This window comes from Rhopilema esculentum, chromosome 14 (assembly GCF_057945365.1).
Source record: "Rhopilema esculentum isolate cy_ngs chromosome 14, ASM5794536v1, whole genome shotgun sequence".
Classification (NCBI taxonomy): Eukaryota; Metazoa; Cnidaria; class Scyphozoa; order Rhizostomeae; family Rhizostomatidae; genus Rhopilema; species Rhopilema esculentum.
Window position 1 is genome coordinate 9,123,764 of NC_142828.1, and position 17,288 is coordinate 9,141,051.

The following is a 17,288-nucleotide window of genomic DNA, read 5'->3' on the forward strand; positions in this document are numbered from 1 at the left end:
CTAGAAGAAACGAGGGACAAAAGAAAGATCGACAAGGTGACAGAGTGGATTGAGAAATATATAGAGCAAAGGTGAGATACGAATAGAGAAAGGTGAACAAAACGAATAGAGAAAGGAGAACATAAACAAAAGAGAAAGAACAAGGAAAACAGCAAATGACCTAGTTACTGAAATAAACATTTAAAAAAGAAGGGAAGGCAGAAAAGAAGAAAAGGATGAAAAGTAGAAAACCATTGAATCGGGTCTAGTTTTATCTTGGCCATGGTGATTGTACGTGCTTACTGGTCATTCGGTAAAAGGGCTCCACAAAAATTCAAGATTCAAGATTTAACCATTGAAGATATGAATGCAGCAAACTCACGGTGGGCGCTAAATGTCATAACCTATTTGGTGCTCATTAATTACTCATGGGTTTCAGCGATCATTTGATTATAAATCTTGAGATAAATTTTCTTACATTTGATGGTATCAAATTTTGGAAATCTCTGCCACTAGATCTGCAAAAAGCTAAAAATAAAATATCCTTCAAAAGTAAGATGAAAAATCACCTTTTAGAGTCCATTTCTTAGAGTCATATCCTAATTGAGCTTGATGCAAAAAATCGTACGTGCTTTAAACCCTTTTTCACTCTACTTTATCTTATTTTATTTTAATTTGCTTTTGAGTTACTTTAACACTTAAAACTCAATCTGGTATTTAATCTTTACTGATTCTTACTGTCACTGTTCAAGCTAAAAAAATTGTAATATATATATTTCGTCCAATCACTATATTGTCCAATCACGTTACCTGGGCACATGGCTTTGATAGCTCGGTCTTGAGTTCTTTCCATTTGTCCATCAGCTAATTAAGTTTAACTAATTTTGTTAATCTTAACTTTTTTGTATTACTTTCTTTTCAAATTTACATTACTGATTTAATTAAACAACTTTAGAATGACGTAACTTGTAACTACCTTAAAGCGTCCTCCCCGCAGCACACAGGCAACAGATCATTTCTGTAACGGCCTTCTCGGCCTCGTTCTCAACCTGAAGATGGCGACCTTGCGAGCAACGCTAGCTTTTGACGCTCTCAAGAAAGCGAATAAGATTTTGCTCCCCTCTGTAAGTTATTTTGGTTTTCATTTAAAAATAGTTTTTTAATCCAAGATTGAAATGTTCTTAATAGAAACGTAAGTTTGTTTACATTCAAGCTCGGTCAATTCTAGAGAAATCGGAGGCCTAGATTCTGCACTCTTCTTAGGTATAAAAAAGGGAAATTTTATGTCTGGCTGTGCACCTTATGAATAGTATGTTGAACCCTACTAACCATACTTATCAGAGAAAGAAGCTGTCTATTCAGAAAGCCTTTGAGTTTCAGCTTGCAAAATATGAAATTTTCGAATATCTGCATAGAAGAAACAGTGTATTGACGGGCAAGCGCGGGCTAGGCCAGGCCACCCAGCTGCTTGTGGGCTTGTCCCAGACTGGAAACTTTGGTTCTTGCGCGGGCAAGTTTATTTTGAAAATTTGAGACTGCGCGCCTGAAATCATGCACTCTTAGTTATTTTTATTTTTAATAATGTTAAATGCTATTGTCTAGGGATCTAGGGGATTTTGCGCGGCCAATATGCAAAAGCGGGCAGATGTGTGCGCGGGCAATATATTGCGGGCGCGCAACAAAGTTTCCAGTCTGGGGATTGTCGTCCAGAAACTTCCTAAAAGTGAAAAACACCTTTCTTATAATATGTAGCTGGGTTCGTATATAAAAATTTCAAAATTTTTGTGGGTACTAATTTCTAAATATTTCAAAAGAAAGGTCAAACAGTTATCATAATTTGGATTAAGCCTATATTTTTCATAGCATCAGCAGTTGACAAAAATTGCATTAGAACATTTTGTAAACATGTGCCAATTAACTTCTTTGTCATCTCTATGACGCATAAACATGGAAATTACCCTAAAGCAAGTGGAACTGTGCGTTTCTAATTAGATACCTCCAGAAAATTTCTAGACTTGTCTCGTTTGAGCGCATTTTAAAACTGAAATCCTAAAGAAGTGCTAACCCTAAGAATTGCCTCCATAGACAACTGATTGAGGGCAAGTAAAATGCTAGTGCCCTTCCAGATGGCCCAAAAATGTAGCAAAGGCAAGTATAGGGCCAACATAGCAAATTCAACAGCATGTTCTATTGGATGTCATGTTAGCAGAGGATTGGAAGAAAATAATTGTTAGAACAATTTATAAGAAAAAAGGGAATAGAAAGGCAATAAAAAACTGGAGAGGTATATTTCTAACAGTAAGCATAAGTAAGATCTACGAAAAATTAATGCTTAATAGACAGATCAATGTTATTGAGAAAGGGTTTTCAGAGGCAGCCGCAGGAGGAAGAAAGGGTAGGTCAACATTAGATCATTTGTTTATTTGGCAAGCAATAAACGATTATTACAAATATCTAAAATGCTCAGTGAAGTTTGTGTACCTGGACCTAGAGAAGGCTTTTGATAAGCTGTGGCTAAAGTCTTGCATCATAGATATGTATAGAAGTGGGGTGAAAGGAAACTTTCTTAAAAATGTCTACGAATTAAACAATGAAGGATACATTCAAATCCACACACCTAGTGGAATTACAAGACAGGTTAGAATTAAAGAAAATTTAAAACAAGGAACTATCTTGGCAGCCCCCATCTGTGCCAATCATATTGATAAAGGTATGCAAATAGTAAAAAGAGAAAACCTAGGAATTAACTTTGGGAACATTTTGATACCTCCACTACTTTACCAGGATGATATATTAATTGCTTCCATATCTCACAAGAAAATGCAGGAAATGATTACTATTGCTGAAGAGTTTCAAAAGAAAAACCTTCTGAATTTCAACTTGGATAAAAGTGAACAAATGATCATGCAATATAGCAAAAGTAAAAAATTCCAAAAAGAAACTTTAATTTTAAATGGCCAAGTTATTAAAGAAGTAGAGTCATATAAATATCTAGGGGACTTGAAAAATAACAAAGGAACCTTGGATTTGTGCATCAGTAAACGAATCAACACTGCCTTGGGAGTTATTAAAGAAATAAAATTCCTTATTAAACAGGAGGCACTCAAGAAACAAAGTTTTGCAATCAGTATCAAACTGATTGAAGCAATTTTGATGCCAAAAGTTCTGTACGCATGTGAAACATGGACTAACGTAACTAATAAGCAATTTAAAAACTTAGAAAAATTGCAAAAAGATGCAGTAACAATAATTAACTCTCTACCCCAATCAATGTCATATGATGGAATAGTCCTTGAATGTGGCCTGATGCCTATGGAATTTAGAATAAAAGAGAAAAGATTAATATACTTCCATAAGGTATTAAACATGAACGAAAGTAGATTGACCAAGATAGTTTATGAAGAGCAAAAACGTTTAAATTTCCCAAACTGTTGGTATAAAGAAGTGATTAGTGACATAAAACTGATTGATATTAACCTCAAAGAAAATCAGATCAAAAATTTAACCAAAGAACAGTGGAAAAAAGTTGTTAGAGAAAAAATGATCATAATCATAGAGAATAACATTAGAAATAATAGTAAGACTAAACTTAGATTTATCAAGGGTAGTAAATTTGAAATGAAAGAGTATCTGGGGTGTGAAGACGCGTCATCCCTGCTGAAATTAAAACTAAACATGGTTGACTTAAGAGCGAACTACAAAGGAAAGTACTCTGATTCTCTTTGCAGAAGATGTGGGGCCCATGAGGAATATATTGAACACTTATGGGATTGCCCAAGTTTTTATCAAAAACCCAAGATGGAAAAAACATGTTTAGCTACAAATAATTCAAAAATTCTTAAAAGTATCAACAACACCCTTCAAAAATTTCTTACCAATGGATGAAATAGAAATAAAAAGATTGGCTAAAATTATAGCACCAGCTTGTGATACCCAGTAGTTGGGTAACTGCTCCGAAATGGAGATTTAGCTTCAATTATTATTTCAATTATTATTATTATTATTATTATTATTATTATTATTATTATTATTATTATTATATTATTATTTATAGAGGAGCATTTCCTGGCCCTAGGCAACACCTATATAGTAAAAACTGCTATGCCACATCCATTTTAGCTAGTATGGCCCCAAAGACCAGTTTGTGGCCAGTACAGTGCTTGCCAATCCATGTTGTATTAACCTTCTATTTTGTAAGTGAATATCCATCTGAACCTGAAAGTTAGCACTGCAAATTATATTCATTAAGCTTTATATGCTATTCATTTAAATAAATCTGTAAACCAAACCAGGAATTGTCATTATGAATTCTAAAAGAATGGTTTCGATTTCTTGCCAAACAGAGGACCTTAATAAATTCCTCTAGCTGGTTATAGCAGGACATAGCTTACTGAGTGTTGCAAGATTTGAGTGAAATTCCTGCTATAAATATTGCCAAATAATAAACAAGACAAATTTACATATATTCACCAAGTTTGTCAAAAATGGATAACGATGGACGAAGCCTCTTATCATATATAGCAAACAAACTCAATTATTAAAAAGTGCAAATTATGAAATATGAAATCATCTTATCCCATTCTCTAAAGTCTTTCATTTTATCTTAATAAAGTTATCTCACTCTATAGATAAATATATTCTGTATAGGGCTTCAAGAGTTCTATAAGCTTTCTACGTCAAAGAGAAAATATCTTCGACATTCCTGAGTTCCTGCCAAGAATTCTCTGCTGTTAATTGCAACGCATTTATTCGTGAACGCCACTTTACAACTATCTAAAATGGACTTTTCGCTAGATCCATGAGAAAAAAGCGGTGATATGTTTTCTCCAGGTTGGCTAGGCCAGTCGAGAAAAATGAGCAAATACTTGGCGAGGCGTGTTTGAAAAGCTTTCTTGAAAAATCATAGCACTCTTCCATACGATTATCAAATTTTATTGATCTTCAGGTGCTGGTCCCTTCCTGTTTGAGGGCTTAAAACAAGCTCTCGTCATCGTGCAGTCACTGGCAGCTTTACGTCGCCATTATGACAACAGGAAGCATGTATGGTCAGCGGTTTAAATAAGTTCCAATGAGTTCGTGAGATGGGTTCCAAAAGGGTTCTTTTGTTTGTAGCAAAAACAATATAAGACAATTGATTGCCATGGCTACGACAGGGTTCCTTTCTTAAAAAATACAATATGGTACAAAGAGTTGCCTTGGCTACGACAGGGTTCCTTTCTTTAGAGGAATATAATATGTTACAAAAGATAACCATGGCTACGACAGGGTTCCTTTCTTTCACAATACCATATTTAGAGAGCAGCAAAGGTTTTGGTACAAGAGGCCATTTGACGTTGGGACTGGTTGCGATTAATTCGAAAGTAAAGGGAAAACTGATATTATGTGTCTTTGGAAAATTTAACAGGGTTCCAGAACCCTTGGAACCCGGTCTGAATCCGCCACTGTTATAGATTTCATTATGTACTAATAAAACTACTTGTTTTCAATTTGCAGGGATGGCAAAGATCCATTTTTAACTGGTCAAGATGTTACACCACTGGAACAGTAGAGCACATGGATGACCCTGTGAGCCTTATCTATTTTTTATTTCATATTTCTAACAGTCATTTATAATCAATAAATAGGTTATTAGATTCCTGTATTGTCAAGTTTCAAATCGTCAGACTAAATTTCCAGTGTGCTTTTACAACTGAAATGTTTTTGCAGGTTGAATCTGTTTGTTAAGCTCTATTTCTTTATGATAATTTTTATTTCTCAATTCAAAGATTTAGTTTCTCATATTACAAACTGTTGGGAATTTTTTTTTCTTATATCTGTGCTTTGATGTTTTAGATTGAAGGAGCAGAGAGGAAGTTGGTCACTTTGATTCCAGGTGATGGTGTTGGTCCTGAATTGGTGGCCACTGTCAAAACAGTATTCAGGTAATTGTAAACTTTTTGGTTTACCAAAATAGTATTTTTTCTGTCAATGGTGATGGCTGATTTCCTTTTTTATAAACGTTTTCAAATCTTTTATGAATTTGGCATAACTTTTTGGCTATTACCTAATGCATTACACTCTGGAGGTGTCAAAGAAAGTACTATAGCATGCTATGTTTCCACATTTTCATGCCCTTTTGAAATTTTGCAGAGCCAGAGGTTTAAAAAGTACCAAAGTGATGACATCATAAAAATCTATTTCTTGAATTTTGAATTTGGCTCCAATAACCTGAAAGAACATCACGAAATACCTCTAAATGTACAAACCAAGTCAAATATGTTACCAATTGGCAGAGATATGGCAACACGAGTTTTGGCTCTTTCCTCATCAAACCTCTGTATTTTGGTCTGTATTTAGCCAAAATAACAATGATTTGTAAGCAAACTTCAAATCTTTCATTGGGCATTTCTCAACCGATTTTAGACATATTTGGCCAATTTTGCATATTTGGAAGTATTTCATGGTGATCTTTTATGTTATGTGGTAAAAATAGGGTTTTGGTGACGTCACACTTAAGAACTCTATTCCATCAAAACTTTTTTGATAACAATTCAAGAGACAGATTTTAACCACAAATATTTAATTCTAAAGCCAATATTTAATTTGCAACCTTGATGAAGCAAAGATTTGCCCTCCAAGGAGATCATTGGTAACCTTTATTTTGTTGTTTTATAACTTTTGATGCGTGCCAATTTGTGAATCATTATCAGGATACAAACTTGGTCAACTAAAAGTATGTAAATAACCACACAAAGCATTAGTGTTCCTAGAAATCTTTGCTCTAAAACCATTGTTTTACGAAATAATGATTGAAAATTTTCCTTTAATAGCTCAGCTGGTGTTCCTGTTGATTGGGATGAAGTTCCAATAAGGTTTGATTTTGTTTCTTTGGTGGTGAAAAAATTGATTTTTTTTATAATTTCTTACACAGGCAGAAAAATCGAGGACCATGTTTTTATTTTTGTTGCTTAGAAATTTTGTATGGTTATTCAGTCTTTGTAACATGAAAATAGGCTGTGTGCGGCGTTTCGCACGTCTTGACTACTTTACGCGTGCGATGGCGTGCAATCTGGACCGCTTTTTTATCTGTTGTTTCTCTTTCCTGTTGTCAAGAACTATAGGGTGCTGCTTTCAAGGAGACAATTTGTGTCGCAAACTGAAAAGAAACCAATTAAATTGACGGAGAAACTGTCCTTGTTCTTCTTTAAATATGTCAAATTTAATTAGTTAATAAGTTTTCTAGGAAGTTATTATAGAATATTTTTGCAATCATTTAATAATCTGCAAACAATCCTTAAGTGGTACAAAGGTTGAAAAAATATCTCAGAAATTACCATGCATTGTCGAGAAATACCATGCAGCATCGCTGACTTCAGTATCATCGCTAACGTATCAGATAACATAGCGGATATTCTTAAAAAATATCTTACCATTTGATCGGTTTTTCTTCTACGATTATATGGAATTCAGCGATCAATTGAATGAGAAGGAATGGGTAGAGAAATGACACAAAGGTCTAAATAAACACACTTTCTTTGAACGCAAAAACATGACTTTACAGCTCTTAATCTTAAAAACGTTTGATAACAGTTTAAATAATTTAAAAACAGTAGACATTGCCTCTTCTTCCTCAGAGCTTTCTTCAGTTTCCTCCTCTTTCTCTAGCTTAGCTTTCTTCGATATACTGATAAAACATTATCAAGCTTTTGCTTTCTGCTCTTCGGAAGATAGAGCACCGATGCCCTTTTCAAGATATTTTATCTTTCTCCATCACTCCATATATTATCATTGATTGCAATACAAAGTCACATCTCCATCTCACTGTATGGCATTTGTAGTTTTCCGATTATTCCATTCTTTCCCCAACCCATAAATGTCGCCAGCTCCACTTTGTTTCATTTCGCCATGATCACCACAATACAATACAATACAATACAATACAATCACAGAAGAACAGAATAATCAGGTGAACAGTGATGACAACTCTTGGATCGAAACTTCAAATCGCCGAGTTTTGAAATAAATAAAGCACCAGGTGTTGATTGCAGATTACTCCCCTGGCACCCCCTTGGTTGAATAACTGTTATGTTAAGTGATCTTGGCGTAACTTATTTGCGACACCGTTGTTAAATCCTGTATGGGAGTTCTTTTACAACACCTAGGAAAGCGACAGAACTGCCTTTGAATTTAGCGATTTTGACTTACCTCTGCTTTAGAAATCTTCCAAACATAGCGATGTTTTATGGCAAATTCTTTGTTTTGCGCGTGCAATGATTTGCACGCCTTGGACAATTTGGGCATGTGTGGTGGCGTGCGCGTGCGATTGCACGCCTCATATTACAAAGACTGGTTATTTCAATCCTTATTGAATAGATTTTTAAAATATGTGATAGAAAGTCATTTTTTTAATTGTCATATGTTGCAGTCACATATCATACTCTCAGAGCTGCCAAAAGTGTTGCGTCTGTATGTTTTGTAGAACGGCATTGTTCCTTTAATTATGTTGGCTTGGGGCTCTAGCTCCCCAGTTGTTTCAAACAATACTTTGTATAGCTCTATATTGTTAATGCATCAATAATAGTTTCTTTTTTCTGATGGAAGATATTATATAAACATGATTATTAGTGCAGTATACTTGTTAAGTATTATGATACCTTGTGGTGACAATAATAAGAAACAGGGAGATAATTTAATGACAATTTTTTCTGTGTTTTAATGTATGATAGACAAGTTTGTATAAATGCAATGTTTCCACCTTTCCACCATAACTGCCGCCACACGATAATGCCATAAAACAATACAAATTTTAAGCATACCGTTTTTTAACTTTTCTAGTGACATTGGCCCTTATGGTAGCAAATTCTCAATAGAAGATGTTCAAAGATCTATGGAACAAACTGGTGTGGGTCTCAAAGGTAGCAGCATCTTTTGTTGGTTTTGAAGTTTATGTTATTCAAAGTTTGAAAAGTAATTTCTACAAAATATTAAGTTTCTTACTTGGGAATGAAATACCAATACAAAATGGAGGGCATAAAACTCCCTCAGGAAATCATGCCATAGACATCTGAAGGTCAGTCACAAGGCTATGTTCCCACAACATCAAGTGCGAGTTGTGCCGTTGGTGCATCAGTGCAAATCACTCAACCTACCATAAATCTCTAACATGAAGGGGTTAATAAGGGAAGTTAAACAATACCCCTCAAATATGGTTGATAATTGGGAGAAAATGGACAGGAAAAGCCTCTTTTCCCCACTAATAGCCGATGCACCAGTCCTAGCTAATGGCATCAAATAACGTTAAACATCATAAAAGATACCTAAAGGTATGAGAGGTTTTAAAGATGTAGTAAAAGAAACTCAAAGTGCAAAGCTATACAGAAAAGGTATAGTACATAAAGAAACAAAATGAGGGAGGGAGGGCTGGGTAAATAAACAGCATAGTTATATTGAGCCTATTGAGTTATACTGAAGCAAGGTGAGACTAACACTATGCCAAAACCTTAAATACCCCTAGATTAACCAAGGGAATGAGAACCCCACAAAACACACACCTCGCCCTAGGTTACAAATCAAATCTGCAGGAGGCCGAAAGACTCCCTGCATTGCCAATTAACTAGTAGAGTGGATTCAAGACAAACACAATGAAGCATGGCACAACAGACCATTATGAATAGGCAATTAATAACAATCTGAAGCGATTTAGTCAAAGCTCAAAAACTTAAGATGTTAACTCTGATTGATTTTCATTTAATCATCATGAAATTTCTCTAGGTGCTTTAACTACTCCATCAAGCATTAGTGGACAAGATCATCTTTCATTAACACAGAAGCTGAAGTATATAATTATTTGCATTTTTCTTTGTTAAGGAAGTGAATCCTTTTCATCTTTCAATGATAATTTTGCTAAAATAAACTTTATTCAATGAAGAAGATGTTCTAGAAATGACACTTGAAACTAGACCTTTGGTTTACCCTAAAACATTAAGAAAAATTCTAATCACCCATTGAAATTTTCAAATTTTTACAATTTTGAATAAAAGTTAGTGTATCCATCTTACTTTATCTTATCAGATCTACCAGTGGTTAATAATTATTTGCATTAAAAAGAGTGAGATATGCTTGCTGAAGTGACATGAATGGGTCAAAATTTTGGTGTAACATGTAAAAAGAACTAAACTGATGAAAAAAGAATTGAAAGAATTAAAGGATTTATATTGTTCATAATGACTGTTTCACCTTTTTTCATTGGTTTGTTATAAATGTGGTGCCAGCTTATTGTACTTTCTGCAAGTAAATGTAGTTTTGATATTCTTAACCAGCCTATTCATATGGATCATTATTAGGGAAGGCTATTTACCATGTATAAAGCAATAAGATGTGAATTTTTTCCTAGAACTGAACTTGATCTGTTTGCCAATGTTGTACACTGTAAAACACTTCCTGGTGTTAAGACAAGGTATGTTTACTTATATTCCTGTTTAAAAATGTGTTTTTGTATCAAATGCATTTGTTAATGTTTATTGGCTTTTCACAAGCAGTGTTACCATAAAAATTATAGTCTGTTTATATTTGCTTCATTTTATAAACGATTGTATAAGTTTTACTTAATTCTAAGATACCCAGTCAAGAAACAGTGCTTTTTAGTCATTGTGGCTTCAAAGACTGAACGTTTGTCAATTTTATTCTAAAAAAGATCTGAATGATAATATATGTGAATTTAATCAAGGATTTAACATTTAGCTGATATTCAAATGATAATTAAAGTAACCCAGCCCTTTTGAAATGAGCAGTTAGTTAATTTTCTTAATACCCATTAGAATAAACATGTTGCATCATCACCAAAAGCCAGTCTTGGTTGGACAAATCTTTTAATAGCAAAGTATCTGATTTTGTTTTTTTAATTTTGAAGACATTTAGGTGTTGATATTATTATTGTTCGAGAACAAACAGAAGGGGAATATACTAGTTTAGAGCATGAGGTATGAAAACTAAGTTTAAAGTTTTCTATTTTCCAATTAGTATGTGTGTATTTGGATTGAACATTGTTTCTGCTTAATCCTTTGCTGTATTGAACAAGTGGTTTCTAAGTTGCAACTCAGAGTTCCATTGTTGATGCAATGAGTCAATTGCCTACAGCTCTGTCTATAAGACACCCAGGAATTAACCACAGACCAGTAGACAGTAATTTTAACTGTTTCTGTTTTTATAATTAGGATTGCCCATATTTTGAAGTTGTCTTGTTTTGAAATATGAATATATTTTGAACGTTATTTGGTGCTTTGTCTATGGAGAACACAAATGTTTCCTTTGCTCATTACGTAACTTTTTAAACACCTTAGATTTTCAAATTTTAATATGGTCAATTCATCCAATTTAATTTCATTATTGGCTTTTTCAGATCGCTTTTTGTATAGAACGCTCTTCAATAGGGTAATGCCTCCAACATTGAAATAAATGAACCTTCTCAACAAACATTCTCTCAAATATATCAATCCCCTTTTTTGAAATATCTAACTTGCCAATTTTTTAACATCTTGCATGTTGATGGGTTTATGATTAATTGCTGGGAATTATTCAAATCTCAGTAGATATAGGCAGATATTGACTTTCTTCTTGTGTTGAAATTTTTCTACCCTTCTTTTGAAAACGTAAACTACCCTTCTTTTGAAAACGTAAAAATTTGCAAGCTTTTAAGTTTGTGCCGAGAAGTTTTGCTTATTTATTAGGCTTCTTGGTATCTCAACTCTTTATACATTTCCTATTTCTTTTTCCCTGTCATTAAAAATAAGTAATGTCCCGAAACTTTTCCTTGTGTTTTAATGCACTCTTAATGTATCAATCTACTCTGTTTTACTTTCAGAGTGTTGCTGGCGTTGTGGAAATGATCAAGGTTGTCACGAAGAAGAAGTCTCAAAGAATTGCTAAATTTGCTTTCGACTATGCAATGAAGAACAACAGAAAAAAGGTCACTGCAGTACACAAAGCTAATATCATGTAATTACCTTTATTTCCACATTTATTCTGTTTTGATTATTACCCTGTTGGTAATTTTACTCAAGGCCTGTTCCATTTTTTGATATACATAATTATTTCATGAACCGAATTCTTCTCCCATTCAGATGCTTTACCAACACCTCACATGGCTTTCTTTTGCGAACTTATTGGCCTTTCCTTTCGTGAATATTTGCCAACCGAATCTATCTATTTGCCCTTACTTGTTTTCTCGTATTCAAAGTTGTGTTTGTTTTGCTTAGGAAACAGAGCGACGGCTTATTTTTGGAATCCTGCAGTGAAATCTCCAAATTGTATCCAAAAATAAAATTCGAAGGAATGATCGTGGATAATGCGTGTATGCAGGTGCGTGTTTGAGATTGTTCTTTACTATTTTGAAAGAATCGGAAATGGGAGTTGCAAAGATGGTCTGCCTCTTTATTGGCAAAAACTTGATAGGCTGATTGCTTTGTCTTTTTATAGGAAAATATATTGCAGTGGTGATGTTGTGGCCATGAATTGGGAATGATTTATAGGTCTAAAAGATTGATATTTTTCATACTTTCGTTCTCAAGCTCAAAATATTAATGGAAAATGGTGATTAAGTTTTACAATTTTTCGCAAACAAGATTTTAGCTGTTTGTACAAGATTATAATTGGAAAATGTCAATTTAAGGTTTACAGTGATAGATATTAGGAATAACCTTTCATTTACTTAAAATTTACAAAACATGATGTATGAAAAAATGTTTGGTTAAGTATGCAATGCTAAAGTTGTTGTAAGTAATGTAGAGAAAGGGCGGTGGGCAGGCTGAAGTATTAACCAGGATGGCTTAAGTGAATCAGAAAATTTTTGTGTGCGTTTTGTTCCATGCCGTTCGTGCAAATCGCACTTTTTGTCGTCAACAGAACTGCCAAGAAACGCTAACAAACTGGCTAGAATATTTTGTATACCAAAAAATCCGCTGGATAAGTGTCATAAAGAAATATAATTATATTTTCTTTGCAGCTTGTTTCGAACCCAGGCCAGTTCGATGTCATGGTTCTACCAAATCTTTACGGAAGTATTGTGGACAACGTCGGTGCAGGTTTAGTTGGTGGTGCTGGGGTGGTGCCAGGCAAGAGTTTTGGGCAGCGATTTGCTATTTTCGAACCAGTAAGTTACAAAGACTTCGTTAATTGAACCGTCTGATTATTCGAAATTCTCTCGATTCAAACCAATGTTCCTTGCACTATAAATATCTCTGTTTAAACCAACTTCGATAACTTCAACGAATATGCTTTTCAATTGTTTGAACCAGCCTATGTTAACTGTGCATTATTTCGAGTATTGTGACCATTTTCATTTCCCAATATTTCTTAGAGTTCATGAATAGTTAAAGCCATATTTTTATTGTATTAAGGTATTTTTTCTGCTCTTATTTTCCCGCTGCTCGTTTGACTCAATTTTGGCCTTATGTTTTCGAGAAAACATTCTACTCTCTATTCTTCAAAATCAAAAGACGCAAGAAAGACGTAACTAAACATTCCCTAGTCAAGAAAGCTTGGACTTCTGATCCGCTAGATCTAATAGATCTGCTTCAAAAAGAGGGAATTTTTGGTGGACTTTTTCTTCCCATCGCGTGGTTTTCTGCTTGTGAAATTTGAAGAACTTTTGATTTTCCCAACAAGGAAAGCAATAACCTCGCGTTTTCCCATTATTTATTTGACTTTACTTAAAACTATGTTGAAATTTATTTTTGTTAATCAACATGGAACAAAGTCCTTCTTCGACTATGTAGCTATGATAATAAGTATGAGCCATAACTGATGTACGTGTGTTTGTTGTTGTTCATTCTCATCGCGTCGCGTTGCACTTATTTATTCACATAATAATAATAATGAATGCTATGAAACCATTTGCTTTCAGGGAGCAAGGCACACATTTGCACAGATGGCTGGTCGCAATGTTGCTAATCCCGTGGCAATGCTGCTTTGTGCTAGCGATATGCTCGAGCATTTACAGTAAGTACAGCAACTGAGGCCCTTAGAGCAACGGTTTGGAGAAAGAAATAGGAGAATAAGCAAATCGGGCCTTTTAAGGTCACTGGGGGCATGGTTCTATTCGTTACTTACCTTTAGATATATTTAAACCACTAAGGATTTTATTTCGACATTTCCAAAAATATTCTAAGCTATTGTTTACAAATCGCGAATTAATTTGGTAAGGATCTGATAATTCCATATACGATTCATAAGCAACGAGCTGCCTGTTGGAGAGGAAATTTGTTCTGAGCCAACAGCATGATGGGATAGGGTTGTCAGTCCCTTTCGTCGTCCCCCGTTTAATCCCCCTCCCCTGTTGCCAGCAGGTTTATGAATATTTGTAAAAGTAAGGCATCATAGATTTAAGCTTTTAAAATCTAATTTGTGCTTTTTAGTGTCTACCTACCGAATGCTCATTGCAGCAAGATGTTTTTTCCCATCAAAACGCTTTGATCTTTTCCTTCTTTTTGTAGCCTTTTCAAACATGGTCGAATGGTGAGAAATGCAGTTCTCGAGACGCTTTCGAAAGGAAAGGTATTCAGTGTTTATGTTGCAATTTCTTTTAATAAAGTTTCAATACCAAGTTGCTCTACTAGTTATTCTGAATCAGAAATGAAGTTTATGTGATCAGATTTATTTTTAATCCATAATCGAAATCTCACACTTTTGAATAATCAAATTTTGTCCCTGACTTTTACAATTTTTGAGGATATCGGTACAGGATTGATAAACTGATTTTGCAATCCATAGTATACTTATAACAGTCAATGCTCAATTTGCATGATTTTTTTCAAAATCTTTTTCAGTTATGTACCAAACAATGTTAAATGAGCAATGACATTTTTGAATTACCTTTGCCTATGGCCCACTAACAGATAAGGTTAGCTCTACACTGGTCTTCAAAAGAGACATTGCTCTAAAATTTGTTGTAGGTTTCATAATTTGGGAACAACTATTGATCCTAGAAGTGTCTTGTAATCAGGGGCAGACACTTGGTCAAATATTGGGGGGAGCCTATTGTTTTAATAAGATGACGTCACATTTCCCCTATTGTTTTAGAACAAAAGGCGATTGTCCTCCAAAATATTGGGGGAACGCCCCCTCGCCCTTGTTATATAGAAAGAATGATTAATCTTTTAATACAGCCAAAGGACAGAAACCCGTAACTCTTTTATGCTCATCACACCTGTTGAGGTCTGTTGATGCGACAAAGAATTTACCAACAATACTAATTAAATTAAAAGCATATTTCACTCTGTATTGTTTTTTACAATTTTGCTAGCAATCCAGGTTTCAGGATTTCCTTTTATAATTATCGATAACCTTCACCCATAAAGACTTTAGATGATCTAAAGTATGTAAAATATGGGTGTACTTAATCTGTGTTATATTAAAGCGAGAATTTTTGCTCAATCGAATCTGTTTTTTTTTCAGAATCTTACCTTGGATATTGGCGGTAGCTCAGGAACATCAGATTTTATCAAAACGGTCATTGGAAATTTAAAATAAGTTGACTAAACAAATCGGTTCTAAAAATTGAAATTCATATTTAACAGTAGTGAGCAAAAAAATTTCAAAGGTGCGTGTTATTGTTCGAAGCTTAAAGTAAGTTTAATTTCCTTTTTTATTTTTCTGTAAATATTATTCTATAAAATTGAAGAGGTTCGCAATATTCTAAATTTCCATTGTTGTTTTTGAGTCACTTACTTTTCTTTATTGAATTTTTGTAAACAAGAAAGATTTTACCTGTCCACTCGTGCTCGTTGTTTAGATTTAGAACATCGTCAATCGGGTGTGTGAACGTGCCTCTCAGCAGATGTCCATCCCAGTTTGTTGCAACCCAGCTTTTTGTTGAATCTACAGTATTACTAAACAGTTCCCTCCATTTTCATCAAATCTTTGCCGTGATATGCTTGTTATTCATTCCAAAAACATATATTGACTGAAGGCATTTTTCTGTCCATCATAGTAGAATCCGGATGTCTTGACACAAATTTTTCTTATGACACTATTTCGCGTTGCTGAAAAAGTCGTATTTTTGTTCTCCACAAAAAAACAGTGTTCCACAAAAACATTTTCCCACCAAAATTTCAAGAAAAAAATTTCCCTATGACAGTCAAGCCTGTCTAGTCTTAGCCTGATAACCAGCCCATTCCTTTAGAATAATGGGCTGGTTATCAGGCTAATCTAGCCTATGATGCGCAAAATCTTCTCCAAGCTCTGAAAATACTTAAAACAAGAAGCCTACAAAGTTTCTATTAAAATTTGTGTAAATGCTCCCCCTAAAGATTATACGTATAAAATTTCAACTGAAGTTACAGATTTTTTGCTGGGACAATTTTCGACAAAAAAAGGCGAAGTTAAGTTACTGGCTTGTCCCATATTTTCAAAACATTTTTCGAAACATCTAAATTCTACTTTGAGAGCAAAAAAAAGACCGCATAAGAATTGGCCGTTTTTACCAAAGCTGTAGATTTACTTTTTCATGGAGATTTTCCTTTCAAATACAATCGAAAATTTGGGAAATGGTAAATATGAATAATAAAAACTAGAATTACTGGCTTGCCTTGTGTCGAAAGATTCCTTTTTAAAACACAATTAGAAGGGAAAAGATTCCAAAAAAGACTCTTTGCCAAGGCTTAAGGCTTACTTTATGATGGAAACTTTTCCTTTCCAAAGACGATTGAATATTTGAGAAAATCGTAGATAAAAAGCGTTAAACTAAGTTACTGCCTGCCTTTATGTCTAATGTTCATTTTCTGATCCACATTAATAACAATAATTTTTTTTGACATAAAACAAAGTCGATTAAAAGAGTTGAACTAAAATTAGTGGCCTTTCTTATACAAAACATTGTTCTAGACATATTTTATGCAGAAAAGGCTCTCAAAAATCATTGGATTTGATGAAAATTTTCCATCAAAATCTGCGAGATAAAACGCAAGCAGAAGATTAAATTTTTCTTAAAAAGGAAGAGGTGTATTATATCTCTTTACGTTGGATATAAATTATAGAAAGAATGTTTTCAAACAAGAAAACAATTCTCAAAATAACCTTTTTGAAGCCTATAGTGACAATGGCAAACTAATTCTTACTTTTTGAAGCCTGGTTTTTCTCCCAATAAATGGTTGTAAATAAAGCAACAAGTTGTTGAAGTCTTTTTATCGTTGCTATTAAGTATAAAAAAGGGGTTTTTACCAAAACAATATTTTAGAAAAAATGGTCAATTTGATAAGCCGATATAACCTTCCTTTTTTATGAAAAACTGATGATCTAAGAAGCCTGATTTTTTTCCCAATAAATGGATGTAAATA

General features: G+C 34.0%; 1 protein-coding gene across 1 annotated transcript; it reads left to right on the forward strand.

Moving 5' to 3' along the window:
- The first annotated feature begins 964 nt into the window (after nt 1–964).
- On the forward strand, nt 965–15,653 carry LOC135696094 (isocitrate dehydrogenase [NAD] subunit beta, mitochondrial). Its single transcript, XM_065215372.2, has 14 exons — nt 965–1,103; nt 5,473–5,544; nt 5,812–5,900; nt 6,789–6,830; nt 8,794–8,873; nt 9,730–9,793; nt 10,352–10,414; nt 10,868–10,937; nt 11,819–11,952; nt 12,213–12,315; nt 12,959–13,105; nt 13,859–13,953; nt 14,448–14,508; nt 15,409–15,653. Exons 1-14 carry the CDS (start codon nt 1,035–1,037, stop codon nt 15,481–15,483), a joined length of 1,164 nt encoding a protein of 387 aa, XP_065071444.1. The 5' UTR covers nt 965–1,034; the 3' UTR covers nt 15,484–15,653.
- The last annotated feature ends 1,635 nt before the right edge of the window (nt 15,654–17,288 follow it).